This window comes from Quercus robur, chromosome 4, assembly GCF_932294415.1.
Source record: "Quercus robur chromosome 4, dhQueRobu3.1, whole genome shotgun sequence".
Lineage (NCBI taxonomy): Eukaryota > Viridiplantae > Streptophyta > Magnoliopsida > Fagales > Fagaceae > Quercus > Quercus robur.
Genome location: NC_065537.1, coordinates 61,128,512 through 61,144,129, shown reverse-complemented (window position 1 = coordinate 61,144,129; position 15,618 = coordinate 61,128,512). Strand labels below are relative to the sequence as shown.

Here is a 15,618-nt window from a genome sequence, read left to right as displayed (position 1 = left end):
GAATCAGGGCACTCTAAGGTAGCGTTTAGGTATTGCGTTTTTTTTTTCTTCTTCTTCTGGACACGCGTCTGATACTGTTTATTGTTCATGAACAGTAATTTTAGGCTTATGAACCGTATCAAATACGTGAATAGTAACTTTTTTAAAATTGTTTTCAGGCAAACTAAACGGTGTTCAAACGGACCTGAGTTTAGATGACCGTAGACGCGTTTTGTGAAACGCAAGTGCCACAGCATGTTCAATTGGTCGGAAAGTCAAATTGGTTAGTACTTTACCTCTTTTATTTTTATTTTTTTTAATAAATTGGGACCCACTAGTCAAATACACTTTAAACCCACTTCTGAGCTCTGGTCCACTGAACTATCTGTGATCTATCTCCCTCTCTTACACTCACATTTTAAAATCCCATAGCCGTTTTTCAGTTATTTCATTTTCATGTATATAATCTCTCACATCAAACAAAATTACATACATCATACATACAACACCACCGTCCACACCCACACACTCTCTCTATAAAACCCATTCACCACTTCAGTGTCACGATGTGTGAGACAGAGTGTAATAAAACTATAGAGACACCCCACCACACAAAAACAAGCAAAGCTAGGCTCTCTTTAGAGAGAGAGAGAGAGAGAGAGAGAGAGAGTAACCCACAAAGAAGAAAAACAAATGAAGCTTGTTTTTGGAGCTGTTCGTCCATGCACACCAACTATATCAAAAAACATAGTGGCCACCATGCACTACTACTATGCCATTGCCAACAACAACAATAATAAACGTAGCAGCAGCAGCAGCATAGAAATCTCTTGCAGCTCACTCAAGCACGGTGCCTTAAAACGAAGCCTCGCAACTCAGTCAGCTAAGCTTGGAAAAAGGTGGATGGAATTTCAAGGACTCAACAACTGGGAAGGCTTGCTCGATCCTCTAGACGATAGCCTACGCAGCGAAATTCTAAGGTACGGCCAGTTTGTTGAGGCAGCCTATCGTTCTTTTGACTTTGACCCGGAATCCCCGACTTATGCCACGTGTCTCCACCCCAGAAGCTCACTTTTTACTCGGACCAGAGTTGGGGAAACCGGATACAAAATCACCAAGAACTTGAGAGCCACTTGTGGGGTCCAATTGCCACGTTGGATCGACCGGGCTCCAGCGTGGCTGTCCACCCAATCTAGCTGGATTGGATACGTGGCAGTATGTCAAGATCAGAGAGAAATACAAAGGCTTGGAAGACGTGACGTGGTGATTTCCTATAGGGGAACCGCCACGTGTCTAGAGTGGGTTGAGAATTTACGTGCCAATTTGACCAATGTTGGTCCCAATCAAGTGGGGTCCATGGTTGAGAGTGGGTTTTTGAGTCTATACACTTCGGAGACTGCCATATGTCCAAGCTTGCAAAAAATGGTGAGGGCTGAGATCGAGAGAGTCATAGAAATGTACGGTGATGAGCCACTAAGCTTCACGATCACTGGTCACAGCCTTGGTGCGGCATTGGCTACGCTCACAGCGTATGATATCACCACCACTCGTGAAAATGCACCAATGGTGACTGTGATTTCGTTCGGTGGGCCACGTGTGGGTAACAAAGGGTTTAGGTCACAGCTAGAAAAGAGTGGGACTAGGATACTCAGGATTGTGAACTCCGAGGATGTCATTACCAAAGTGCCTGGATTTGTGTTCCGAGATGATGACATGGCGAGCAAAGAGAGTGTCCACGTGGCGGCTGGGATTTCAGGTTGGGTTCAGAAATGCGTGGAAGACATGCAATGGGTTTATGCTGACGTGGGACAAGAGCTTAGACTTAGTAGTAAGGTCTTACCGTCCCTCAACAAGAGGGATATGGCCACGTGTCACGACCTCAAGACTTACCTTCACCTTGTGAATGGTTTGTGAGTAAATTAATAGATTGGTGCAACTTTGTATAGGATTTGTACATATACTGAGTTACTAGTGTAAAAAAGAAAGAAAATATACTTGTTAATAATTCATGATTAGAATATAGTTTGTTAAGTTTTGTTGAATGAGGCAATTTTTGACACGTCTCTTGGTCATATATAAAGCTTGAGTTTGTAGATTACGGTACTATATAGTTTACCTTTTGATAAAGCAGAGAGATATGGCTTTGTGTTTGTGAAACACGTCCATATTCAATACCCTTTTGTGAGCGGAATTGGCCTAGGCCAAGCAAGGAATAATCATCGGAACAAAAGTCTAATTAGATGTGATAATGTGAAAGCAAAAGGATGGAATCCAAGATTTAGGCTTAGTTAGCTTAGGTTTGATTTGTCAAAAAGCTAGATTTATTTTGTGGTGATTTATAGTTTGGTAGGGCCGTGATAATAAAATAAGTGGTGGTGATGTGGATCCAACCATCAATATAAAGATGACGTAAGTATGTGGCGGATTTCTTATCCTTTGCACCTACTCTCATTTTGAGGTGATTCCTTTTTTTTTATTTTAATCTCTGCCCAACTCTAATGGATGCCTGCATGTATCAACCCGTTCCATCAAACACAATTTTTTATATATAATTTATTAAAACCTGATTTAAAATATATCATTCAGTAAATTAAAACTCTTTAAAAAAAAAAAAAAAAGGTTATGACATTGCAAAATCTTATTGAAGAATAACAATACAACATTTCAAGTAATAAAAAAAAACAAAAATAATTCAAACATAACAATACAATAATTTAAAAAAAAATTAAATCTTAAAACAGAAAACATAAAAATATAATTTTCTTACAAAAAAAACATCAAAAAATGTTTAAAGGTTAAAGCACATTTTAGCCTAATTAAAATACCAATAAAAAAATGTTTTTTAATTCTTAAAATATAAACATGGTGGACACGGTATAGGAGTGGGGAAAAAAAGTTAACTCCCGTCCTTGCTTCTATGGGCATAGTTGCGTAAGCATATTGTTAAACCACGTAAATTCTCTATATATTTTGATTTCTCTCTTCCCTCTTCTTTAATCTTGCATAAGTTGCTTCTTTCACAACAAAAGAACCATAAAATTTATAGCATAATAAACTAATCAAGGACATTATGAATGGAAATAAAGGGATAGCGAAAGACCTTCTCTTGTGCTTTGTTCCATGTATCTAATGAGCCCTTTTTAAGCAATCTTTTTGGAGGCAATATTCACACGACTAAAATGACTTGAGGCAAGTATCAGCCGTCTTAATTAACCACGAGGGGAAATTTCTTTTGTATCTACTAACTATTATGGTTGTGGGAGATAGTGATTCCGTTCTTTCATCAAACACTTTGGTTCTTAATTAAGACATAATATAGGGCAATTAACATTCATGATTAGAAAAGTAAAATGACATAGATCCATTTCAACAAAGTCATTTTTAATTAATGATTTCATAATATAGTAATTAACAGTTCTCCAATCTAGGCTTATAGGTGAGATTAATTATTGGAAGAAAAGATAGATGGCACGAGTATCACATAAAGAAATTTCGAACATTCCAACAATTGAAACTCTGCCCTACAATTGACAGCAAGGAAATTTATGGGACTTTTAGGCCAAAGTGACAAACAGTGATAAGAAGTGTGTAAAATATGCTTAGATGGGTGCATGGTGGTCTCGTCTGAGAAATCGATGTCATTTTTGTACTTTTTGGACTGACCATTTGTGGGTATTCCGATTCATTGAATATAAGCTCTGCTTCAGCAGAAAGAGTAAAAGCTCTGGTTCTGAATTACCTCTATATGGAACCTCTTGAATCATGTGTTTGTATCTTATAATTAATACCTCGTTTTAACTCCTACTCAGCAAAAGAGTTTGTGCAAATGTAGCTAGCTAGTTCAACTAGGTGTCTGTTTGCATAATAAACAATGGGATTTTATAAGGCCCTACTTTGTAGAAGTAGAACTTTTAACCACCCTCCCATTATATAATTCTGAATTTTGCACGTTGTAAAGAACCAATAGTAATCCTTTCCATCAGAACAATTAAAGATTTTTTTTTTTTTTTTTTTAACTAAAATTGGTGAAACTTTTTGAATTTGTCACTATAGACTAGAAAAAAATTTTGTTAAAAGAGTCGTAATAAATTTTTTTTTACCTTGTGGTCAGTTTGTTTTCAAATGTAAAATAAGAAAACATTTTTAAGTGTTTGATGTGACATGTAAAAAATTTCAAGTATAAATCACAAAACTTGCTGATCTATTTAGAGCCTCCAATATGGTGGTTTAGTGACCGACTACTATCACCAATCTAATTGGAGCCACAGATTTGATGGCCGAAGTTGGTGGTCTGGTGACTAAACCACAGACACCGGCAATCCAACCATTAAATGAGAGGGAGAGCTACTATTTATTTTTTGTAAAATATTATATTAAATTTTTTAAAATAAAATGTTTTACAATATTTTATAAAGTATTTTACGTTTAATGGAATTTATTTTTTCAAATTTAACCAAATTTTACAATAAAACAAATACAATAAAATGATAAAAATATTGTTTCCGTAAAACATTTTATAACAAAATAAACAACTGTAAAAGTAAATCTTGTTATACAATTACACCTTTAAATATATATATATATATATATATATATGATTTTTGTGAAATCACCTTTAAATAACTTGTGATAGGATATATTAGGTTTTTTTTTTTTTTTTTTTTTCTAAATGGTCAAAAATAGAAATGATTGGTACGCATGGACGGTCTAACTATGCGAGTGGAACGCGTTAGCTCCGTGGTGACTTTTTTTGAAGGAAAGGAATTGCTTAGAATGGAAACCAAATGCTTACACTTTTTTTTTTTCTGTGATGCCAAAAAAGAAGACCAAGTGCTTGCTCTGTTGTTGCACTATTGGGAACGAATTAAAAGTTAAAACTCTCTTCCAATTCTTTACGCAAAATAAGAACAATGTGGAAAATGCCACAATAAGAATGTGGTAGATTTTCATTCCAAAACAAAAAGCCAGCAGCCCTTTTGTTAATGAAGCCCCCACACAATCATTCTTTTTTTCTCATCATCCTCAAGAATCTTTTTTAGCACCAATACCGACAAATATAATGAAGCCAAAAAAATTATAAAAAAAATCATAGAAATTAAGCCACCTCCTCTGTTTTTTTTTTTTTTACTTGAATAGAAAAATGCAAGAGCTGTTTGTATGGGAAAATTTAATGGTCTAGGGGTATAAATTTACTTGATAACTTGAAAGATTATCCCATATCAATTAAAGACACCCCATCTAGCTAGAAAGAAATCAAACCCCACTTTGGTGTTTCCTTTTCTTCTTCTTTTTCATGTGTAAAGCCCTATCTTTTGTGTGAATCTTCAACCTTTTTTACCTTGGTTTTGAGGGAGATGATTTATAATCAGCTTGGTTTGAGGGGAGGGAGACAATGAAAGGTTGTTAAAACTGAGCCTAACCCAACTTGATTGGGTGCCCATGGGTGCTTGATATATAAAGCTATTTTCATGGGTTCTTTCTTAAGAAAAAATTATATTTTTTGTTCATATTATTAATTTATTACTCATTAATTCACATGCTGGTCTTTTTACCTTTTGATGGTAATATTATTATTTCATGTGATTTTCTCCATATTTTATGTGAAGAAAATGCATGAACCATATTTTATATGACACATAAATGACATGTAAGAATGAAAATAAATTTCATATCCATCAAAAAAAATTAATTAATAAATTATATCTTTATTTTTCCTATTAATTTATGTGATGAAAATTAAATAACCATATATAGTCGAAACTTCAAGCTCCACCCTCCTTTTGATACCCTCTATATATCTCTTTTATTTTCTTTCTATTTATTTGTTCAATTTTCCCTTTTTTCTTTAGGTTGCAAGTTTCTTCCTTTGTAATTGTTCGTGGGTTTGGGGAATTGGTTGATTTAGGTTATAAGGGTTTGAAATATGGAATTTGTATTTGGATTTAGGGTTTCAAAAGAAAAATTTTTCGTTTTGGGTTTTGGGGTTTGGTTCAAAATGGGTATCTATGTGTATTAGTTTAAAATGTAGCCTTGTGATGTGTGTACATATGAACTAATTGTATAGTGGAACATGGAATGATCTGCTTGTGTTTGATCCACTTTCCATCCTTTTGCTTTTCTTGCTTTTTTGCTATGCCCCTTTATTGTTTGCTTGCCATTTTTAGAGAGAAAAATGAAAGAGTGGAGAGAGAAAATATCACGTGGGTAAGAGCACCAAGAAGAATACTGTTACCATTTTTAAAAAACATACTTGTGGTTGTGGGTTCCACTTTTTTGAGTTAAACTTGAGTTTTTAAGCTAAAAACTAAAGCCAATATTTGAGCCAAACACATTGTTGAGTAAGTTAAGAGAAAAGTAGAGAATACAATACGAGATATAAGTGATGTTTCTTTCTTCTTCTTCTTTTTTTTTTTTTTTTTTTTTTTTTTTTTCTTCTTTATTTGAAAAGAAAAATCCAAGAGCTGTTTGTATGGGAAAATTTAATGGTCTAGGAGTATAAATTTACTTGGTAACTTGAAATTCACCCATCTCAATTGAAGACACACACCATCTAGAAAGAAATCAAACTCCACTTCGGTATTTCCCTTTCTTTTTTTCTTTTTTCTTTTTTCCTTTCATGTGTAAAGCTCTATCTTTTGCGTGTGAGTATTTAACCTCTTTTTACCTTGGTTTTGAGAGAGATGATTCATAATCAACTTCGTTGGAGGGGAGGGAGATAATGAAAGGTTGTTATAAATTGAGCCTAACCCAAAATTGGGTGCCCATGGGTGCTTTCTTAAGAAAAATATATATTTTTTTTTTCATATTATTAATTTATTACTCATTATTCACATGCTGATTTTTTTACCTTTTGATGGTAATATTATTATTTCATGTGATTTTCCCCATAGTTTACGTGAGGAAAATGCATGAACCATATTCTATATGACACATAAATGACATGTAAGAATGAAAATAAATTTTATCTTTATTTTTCCTATTAATTTATGAGATGAAAATTAAATAACCATATGCTAGAATCTTCATTACCATGCACGGAAAAACATCATTTCATGTGAAAATTTTCATATTTTTAATGGAACAAATTTTATTTACATTCTAAACATATTGATTCAAAGACATATGAATCTATTTTAGTCATCTACACAGCCCTAAATTAACACATATGCGATCATGACTTAACAAATCTATTTCAAGAGACAAATCTATGACTGTCATAAATCACTTATTAACACATATCATAACTTAAAAGGTCAAAGTTAAGACAAGACATTTTTCATTTTTTTTTAATTTTCAATTAATTAAACTTATCAAAAAATATCTATACAAAAAACATAATGCAGAGTAATAAGGAATTAGGAATAATTACCTATGAACATGCATGGCTCCTCCAACCATTACCTAGGAAGCTGAGATGTCCTTCAATCTTAAGCTTCTCAAACAATTTATATGACTCATAACCTTATTAGATATGTTGGTCATATCATAGATTTTTCGGTATGGATATGAAGGATGTTTCTTCACACCTGAATGTTGTAATTCTAGCCGATACTGGCTAAGTTTATTAATAAAGGTTTTCAGCATTTTCTTCAATAATGGGACAATGGGTTCAATTATTGGGCCTAAGCTCGTTCACGACAAAAAAAAAGTTCAATCAAAGTTTAAATTAGGGTAACTAATGGCCAACCACAAGACATGGAACTTGAATATTATTACATGGGTTGGGGCTATCTAAGGGAATGTTTTAAAGGGCCTTTACATGTAGGTAAAGGTTGGCTTTAAGGTCACCCACGAGTTAGGATGTTGTACCTCACAACTTGTGATGCAAGAAGTATCTTGTTGGTTCAAATGATATAATTTTTCCTTCAATATACCTAATCAAGAGGGTCAAAGACTCAAATGATACAATGCAATGATGTGGTAGGCTCGCCTTTGCGATTTGTGACTACTACTAGCAAGCTTTCCGGCTAGGCATGCAAAACCAACTCTATTTACAAAATATACATATGCATGCATGACCATACAAACAATGACATTTATGAAAAGAAAATAACATCCAAGTGTAACATAGAAGAATTTTTTGACATTAAATCCTACTTGGACTCTAGCTCTCAACACACCCATAGAGTTGCGATTGTGAGAACTGTGACCCGAAATGCGAGGTCAAATGGGTCTTAAAATGGTTACTCAATATAGATGCCTTACCCTTTATATTCAGGATTTCATAATTTCAAGTTGCCACTTCATTATTTATCCATGATTATTTGAGGATAAAATGAAGGAAAGAAAAGGGAATAAAAATACATCTTTAATTATCCTGATGACCTGTGACTGGTCCCAATAAAAAAGGAAGACAAACCAGCTCTGATTGATTGGTTTTCAAAAGATTATGTAATCTTTCATTAAAAAAAAAAAGTCTAAAAATTACATGGTTTTTTTCTCCAACTTAAAAACTAAAACAATTACACACCTTTCACTCCTAGTTAATTACATTCCTTTCAAAATGGAAAGACACTACTCTTTTGTTCTGTTTTTTTTTTTTTTTTTTTTTTTTTGGGGTAAATAAGAATTTAATTAAACAAAATTAAGGATTATAAAGTCTTAGGTATGATATACTCCTAGTATCCAAAAATAACTGATACAAAATAAAGAGAGGAAATGCGAAGACAAAATAAAGCTATCACTACTAAAAGATTTCTCTTTAGCTAAAAGGTTCGCACATTGATTCCTTTCGCAGTAATGTGGTAAACATGTACTATCTCAAAAAACTTGAGAAAAAATCTATTATCAAAAATTAAGGTAATGAGATGAATCAAATAAAGCATAACGTGATGTGAGAATTGTAACAACTATTAGATAGGATTGGAACACTACTCAAGATATAATAATGGAAAGACCCATCTTGCCTTATCCGATAATTGATCTCCTAAAAAGTAATGACCAACTTTAATCTCATCAGATAATCTCATCTTGCCTTATCTGATGTTAATGGAGTTAACTATTGTAGGCTTTTCAGCCACGAGTTTAGCCATTTTGGCTTCCTAGTTTGTCTTATTTATGTCCTTTTAACCAAAAAAAAAAAAAATCATAAAGGTCATGTCCAATAGAAAATAAAAAACACGTGAGGTATGAATAAAAAGGAAACTGAAGAAACTCATCAAGAAAAGGAAAGAAATGTTGGTTATGATATGACAAATACTATGCCTTTCAATAATGGCAAGAAAAGAGGCCCCTCTCCTCCCTGCTACTTTCTTTTCTTTTCTTTTCTTTTCTTTTTTTTTTTTTTTTTTTTTTTGGTTTCTCACAGTGTATCCTCAAAACTTTCAACCAGAGACTAATCACTGTTCGTGCCGGGTCGGCCCACGAAGGGGTAAAGCACTGGCCCAGGGATTCTTTTCAAAGTGCAGGTAGCAGAACTCGAACTAGGGAGCACACCTAGTCGAGCAAAGTACAAACACTCTGAGACCAAGCGCCGAACCGCTTGGCCAACCCCACTGGGTTTCCTCCCTGCTACTTTCTCCTACACTACAGGTCGTCTTTTTTTTTTTTTTTTTTTTTGATGAACAGGTCGTCTCAGAATATATAGTGTACTATGATATGATAATATCATAGCTAGCTTGATTGCCCTACTTCATCGTACGCCAGGTACATACAACAACATAGGTCCCAAAAAATTACTGTTGGTATGTTATCATTTTGGACTATTATATTTTGTAATTGTTTTCATTCACAAAGAAAGTGTCAAAATAGAACTCAAAAAAAAAAGTGTCAAAATACTGTAGAAACGGCAACTCTAGAAATCTTTTTCTTAGGAGAATCAATAAAATGATATATTTTAGAGAAGAGATAAATCCTGTCGTGTACGACTATCTTCCCTATAAATTTCTCTAGGTAGAGAATAAAAAATAAATTATTGTTCATAATATTATGAATATACTAATTGTTGATATTAAGATGAAATCTTGGAAATCGTTCATTGCTTTTAAATATAATAAACATATTTATTATTGTTACTAAGAGAATTTTAATTATTATTATTTAAAATTTTTTTATCTATTAGTTTGTCTTTACTCTTTACTATTCTTTTATTTAACAATTCAACTTAATTTTGACAATTATTGTTCTTTGTAATTGTATTAAGCGTGTATTTAGGTCTTGATTATAAGCCAACTTGTTGCTTTTTTTCCCTACTATTTGCAGGTTTCATATGAGTTTTTATTTCTTTTATATTTTTTTTTATAAAAAGTTAGATAAGTTGTTCCCATACGCATACTAAGAAATTTTTTGTTGTATTAACATTTGTTTTTGTCTTCACTCAATCACTCTCAGCCTATCCCACACCCCAATCTTCACTCAACAAATAACAAATTAAAAGCATATTCAAATTCAACAACTAATATTTATTTTCAAGGTTTTAGATCAAATTGGTTTGTTATTGGGTTTTTTTCTTCATTTAAAAATGTCAAGATATTGGTAAGAGGAACATATTCAAGGTTATTATAGTTGTGATTAAAAAAAATTAGGGTCAAAGTGTTCAAAATTTTATTTTAGAGAGGTCAAAATATTATATATATATATATATATATATATATATATATATTTTTTTTTTTTTTTTTTTTTTGCCAAGTCAGGAGATTCATTTGAGCCCTTGGGGTATGGCTAGCCCCGTCCCTAACAAGCAACGACAAAGGTAAAATGTATTAAAGTGAAAAAGTAAAAAGAAAAAAAAATTGAGGCAAAATCTATTACACTTTGTGTAACTAATAACAATCCCCAAAAAAAAGTTTGGATTTAAGAATTGAGATTGAGAGTAAACTTTTCAAGTTTTTCTCTCATCTATTAAAAGTGGTATTATATAGTGTAATAGTCTTAATTATTGCATCAGATGTCAATTTATTTTGCATTCAAAAGAGTATCAATGGGGGCATTAAGATATTTTTGTTCACTTTTACTTGGTTTCTTCGTTTGCCTTTACTATCTATAATAAACACATACACGCAGAGACACACAGCTTCTTCCTTTAATTTTAGTTATTTATTTATTTAAGCTTTTATATATAGGCATGTAAAAGTGATGCTTTATTATTTAAAGTATCATTAATTAATTTTTTTTAAAAAAATATTTTTATAGTTTCTAAAACCGTTATTAATTATACTCTAATAATACAATCTCTAATTTATTTAACAAAAATGTTTTGATTAAAATATTTGAAGAATATTAATAATAATTAATCTAATTAAAAACATAGATTACAAATTTTATATAGTTGGCATTATTAGTTTATAAACTTTAATATTTAAGATTCAAAGTTATTAAAAAAAATTATGGGCAAGTCATTTATCATTGATGCATATTTAAGTGGGAAAAATAAAATCAAAATCCAAAAGTTATTCTCAATCATTTATATCCCAAGTATTGAAACTTGAGTAATGCTAGAAATATAAACTTTTTTACAAAAATTTTTACAAATTGCTGATGTGATGGTAGTTATTGGTAAATAAAAAAGTGATGTTAATGGTGAGTCTAGATGAAAACCAATAAGAAGCTAGTCACATTAACAGTTTGTAAAAATATTGTAAAATAGTTTGTGACTGTAGCATTATTCTTAAAATTTATATTCTAATCCCCTAAATTATGGGCCTCGCTCTCACACATACATATATATACACTAACGCTCTGTTTGTTTCGCTGGAAAACTATTTATATAGATAGTTTTTCATATTTTCCAGTGTTTGATAGTATAAAAAATATATATATAGTCAACGGAAAATTATCTTTAGTCAATGGAAAATCCTAATAAAAATAAGGCTTATTTTTTATTAGATGTTTTCCAAATTTTTTTTTTGGAAAACAATCTCTCTCTTACGCATCACATCTATAAATATTATATTTTTCTTTACCCTCTATAGCCGTGGGAAATAGAACTTATTTTGGCGCCTACTCTCTCACAATCTCACAGTAAGGGAGTTGGTGATATAGGTGTAGAAGCATTGGATGATTTGCCTCCGCTAGTTGATGCTGATGTTGATAACGTATCCAAAAAGAAGCAAGTTGATCCCTCACATGTGGCCTCAAATGAAACAAGATCTCAAAGGAATCAAAGTCATGCTACTATGATTGAAGATGTTGTTTACCAAGATTTGTCTAAACAACTTGATAAGGTTGCTTCTGCAATAGAAAATATTTTTGAAAATCAGCTAAATTTTGGTAATCTTTATGAAAAAGTTATGAAGATGGATGGGTTTGAAGAAAATATGCTTGTGTCTCAATTTGACCATTTGAATGGGGATAAGACAATGGCTACAAAACTTCTTTGACAACTATTTAAGCCAAACACTGGAAAATGAGATAGTTTTTCAAAAAATGTTCTCTAAAAAATGACCAATTTTTCAGAAAACATTAATGCTGAAACAAACAGAACGTAAATAGTGGGAGATGAGAAAGTGAGGTTGGAATTATAAACAGAAAATACTACAAAAAAATTTTATTATCACTAAGTTGAACCCGTATGGAGAAATGGACCACATATATTATACTTTAATTAATATATTGAAATTGCGCGCTTTATAGGATTTGCACAAAAGCTGGCCGAGAAGGTGGGAAGTATCTGCAGCAAAAATGGAGCAAAAAATTAAAGCCCTAGTAAGCTGGCCTAATGCATATCTTTGACAGTGAGTAGTGAGAAATCTAAAATATATGACTGATTTTGGTCCCATATTTAGTGGTGAGGGATAGCATTAGCATGGTTCTCACCTAATTTATCCACTCAACTTTATTGTGAATTTTCTTCTGAAAAAATCCTTTATTGTGAATTTGTGATTTCTACAGCCTACAGCCTACTTTCCGACCAATGAGCCGGAGAGAAATTCCAACATGGTAATAAGTGTTGATTTGTGACATCTAATGAAATTTCATGAGCTGCAAAGTTTCAAATTTCTTGAGATAAATGGACACTAGTAAAGTTATGTTGCTACATGTGACACGAGCCACCTTTTATTATCTACGTTTTACATAGAAAAAGATAATTACAGAAAGGAGAACATCAAATCTCAACAAAGAATCACTATGTTTTTTTTTTTTATTATTATTATTTTTAATGGTAATTTTGCATTGCTAGGGGCTTCCCAGCCTTACAACTAAGGATATTCAAGCCACGCGGTAAGCCAACCCACCAATGGCCCACCACAGTCCAAATTTGAACCGCCTGCCACCCTCAAAATCCAACAACAATGGGTTGGTTGGCAGGTTTCTTCCTCTAAAACCCAAACCATCTGGCGACATCCAATGTGTTTTTAGCGATGAATCAATCGAGATCCATCATATTTTACGAGATCTCCGTTGGATCTAGTGAGATTCACCAAACTTGATGCATAATTTGTCCCGTTCAAATTGAATGCCTTGCTAGTTAGCAATGGGTTTGAAACTCCTTAACCAGATTTGATCGTATCAATTGCGAGTTGGACGTAAACCCAATTCGTGAACACCCTTACTCACATGATTTTTTAGTAAATCACGAAAGAAACAACATGAAAAGAAGCGTTCTTTTGTTTGGCTATCCAGATTGGACAAAAATAATTTCAAAAGAGAACTTTTACAAATAATTTTTTTTTTTTTTTAAAAAATCAAGGAGTGGACGGTTAGAGCGAGAAGGACATTTCCTATATGCTGCGCCGCCATTTTGAATGAATAGTTGGATACCCCCAAAATTTTATGTTGATGTTGAACCATCATCAAGGACTATTAATAGTTTAAAGATAGCTCCAAAAATTCAATCCCTTTTACGCAAAACAAAAAACAATGTGGAACATGCTACAAAAAGAAGTTATCTTTTTTTGAGTCAGAAAATCAGTATTGTACAACGACTTCACTCGCACTGCCGTTTTTTTTTTTTTTAATAAATCCATAAATGGGTCTCATATTTCTGACCATAACAAGTCTTCATCCCCATCATTGTCAGAATCTTTGAGGACCAATGCAAACATTTCTGTGACCCCAAAAATTGAGTAAAGTGCAAAAGGAGTATAGACCGTGTGTACTTTGTAGCAAGAAAATTGAGGCTTGGAAGGTCGGTGGTCTTCTCCTAATAATATTAATAGGATATTTGGGAGATACCGGATATCCTCAAATTAAGGTCACCCTTGCATATATTGATAGCTGACTTCTCTCTAACATGTACGTGTCCTCTTCAATCTTGATGCATTCTTTCTTCTAGATACAGCTATTGCTTAATTTATCTATAACCTTATCTAATAGGGTCTTATAAGGTGATGGGTTCCATGATAGAAAAGACAGAGAGTGTGGTCATTATAGAACTTCCACCCTGTGCTTTTTGAGATAGGAAAACATCATCACTATAATGCTGAAATATCAAATGGTTGAGGGTGTAAGGGTAATGTGCAAAGACATCGTTTTTCATGCGAAATATTATATATAATAACCATACTTTCACATCAAATATTAATATTTTACATTTGATAGAAAGAATGTAAACATGATATAAAATAGTATGGACACTGTTGAATGTGAAACAATCATTACCCTTAAATACAGTAGAAAATGTCGGTTATGGTTATGGAATAAATCATTTAAAACTCAAACTTCTTTTTTCCTACAATCTTCATTTTCTTTCCATAGGTTTTGAGCATTTAAAAATGTTCATAAAATAAGAAAGATTTTCTTTTTCTTTTTTTTCTTTTTAATGAATTTTGACATATAAAAGATACAATAATGGTAGTGTATTGATTATAAGTATAATAAAAATTAATATGTCAACAAGAAATATAGTATATCCATTCCAAGGTAAAAATTGTGATTGTAAAAGAACCATATGCAAAACCTGGTAAAAACTGATTTGAGTGAATCTTTTTAATAATTTAATAAATAAATAAAAACACTAAAAGCTATCAATAAACTGACTGATAGGCCAAGTTAAACTACTCACGTAAAAATTAAAACCTCCGAACTCAAAATTAAATGAAAAAAAGGTTTTACTACTAAAGACTTCTTGTGGGTTAAAAATAATGTTTTATTTATTTATTAATATATATATATATATATATATATATATATTTTTTTTTTTTTTTTTGCATATATTCAAAAATATGAATATTATGTCAATAACAATTCAAGCAAAGGTAAATCAGTTTACTTAAAACCAATCTTACATCGAGTTGATGTTGAATACAATTTTAATAATTATGATAGAGATACAATTTTATATATATATATATATATATATATATATATATATATATATATTTATATATTTTGGTGATTTTTGGTGTGTGTAAAATTCAAACTCAGGACTCTTATTTGACAATAAAAAACTTTATCAATTAAACTAAAATTTACAACAAATTATACTATATAAACCTTAAAAATAGATGTTTCAACTTTTAAACACAAAACAAAAATTTGTTTAATGAATTAATTTATTATGGTATTTTTCTAACACTAACCATATTTATTATCATGTCATTTGTTTGTAGTACAATTAGTAATATACTAATATGTTATCATTTTCTTTAAACTTTGATATTAGTAGGTGTTTAGGGCCAAAAAAAGTTGCGAAGTTTGATAGGCTACGGCACACCGATGAGCAGGTCCATCCCAAGCGGCCCATCACAACTATTAAAAGCC

At 31.9% G+C, this 15,618-nt stretch overlaps 1 protein-coding gene across 1 annotated transcript; it reads left to right on the top strand.

Moving 5' to 3' along the window:
- The first annotated feature begins 672 nt into the window (after nt 1–672).
- Nucleotides 673–12,296, top strand: LOC126722316 (phospholipase A(1) DAD1, chloroplastic-like). Its single transcript, XM_050425470.1, has 2 exons — nt 673–1,885; nt 11,959–12,296. Exons 1-2 carry the CDS (start codon nt 673–675, stop codon nt 12,294–12,296), a joined length of 1,551 nt encoding a protein of 516 aa, XP_050281427.1.
- Nucleotides 12,297–15,618: the final 3,322 nt, after the last annotated feature.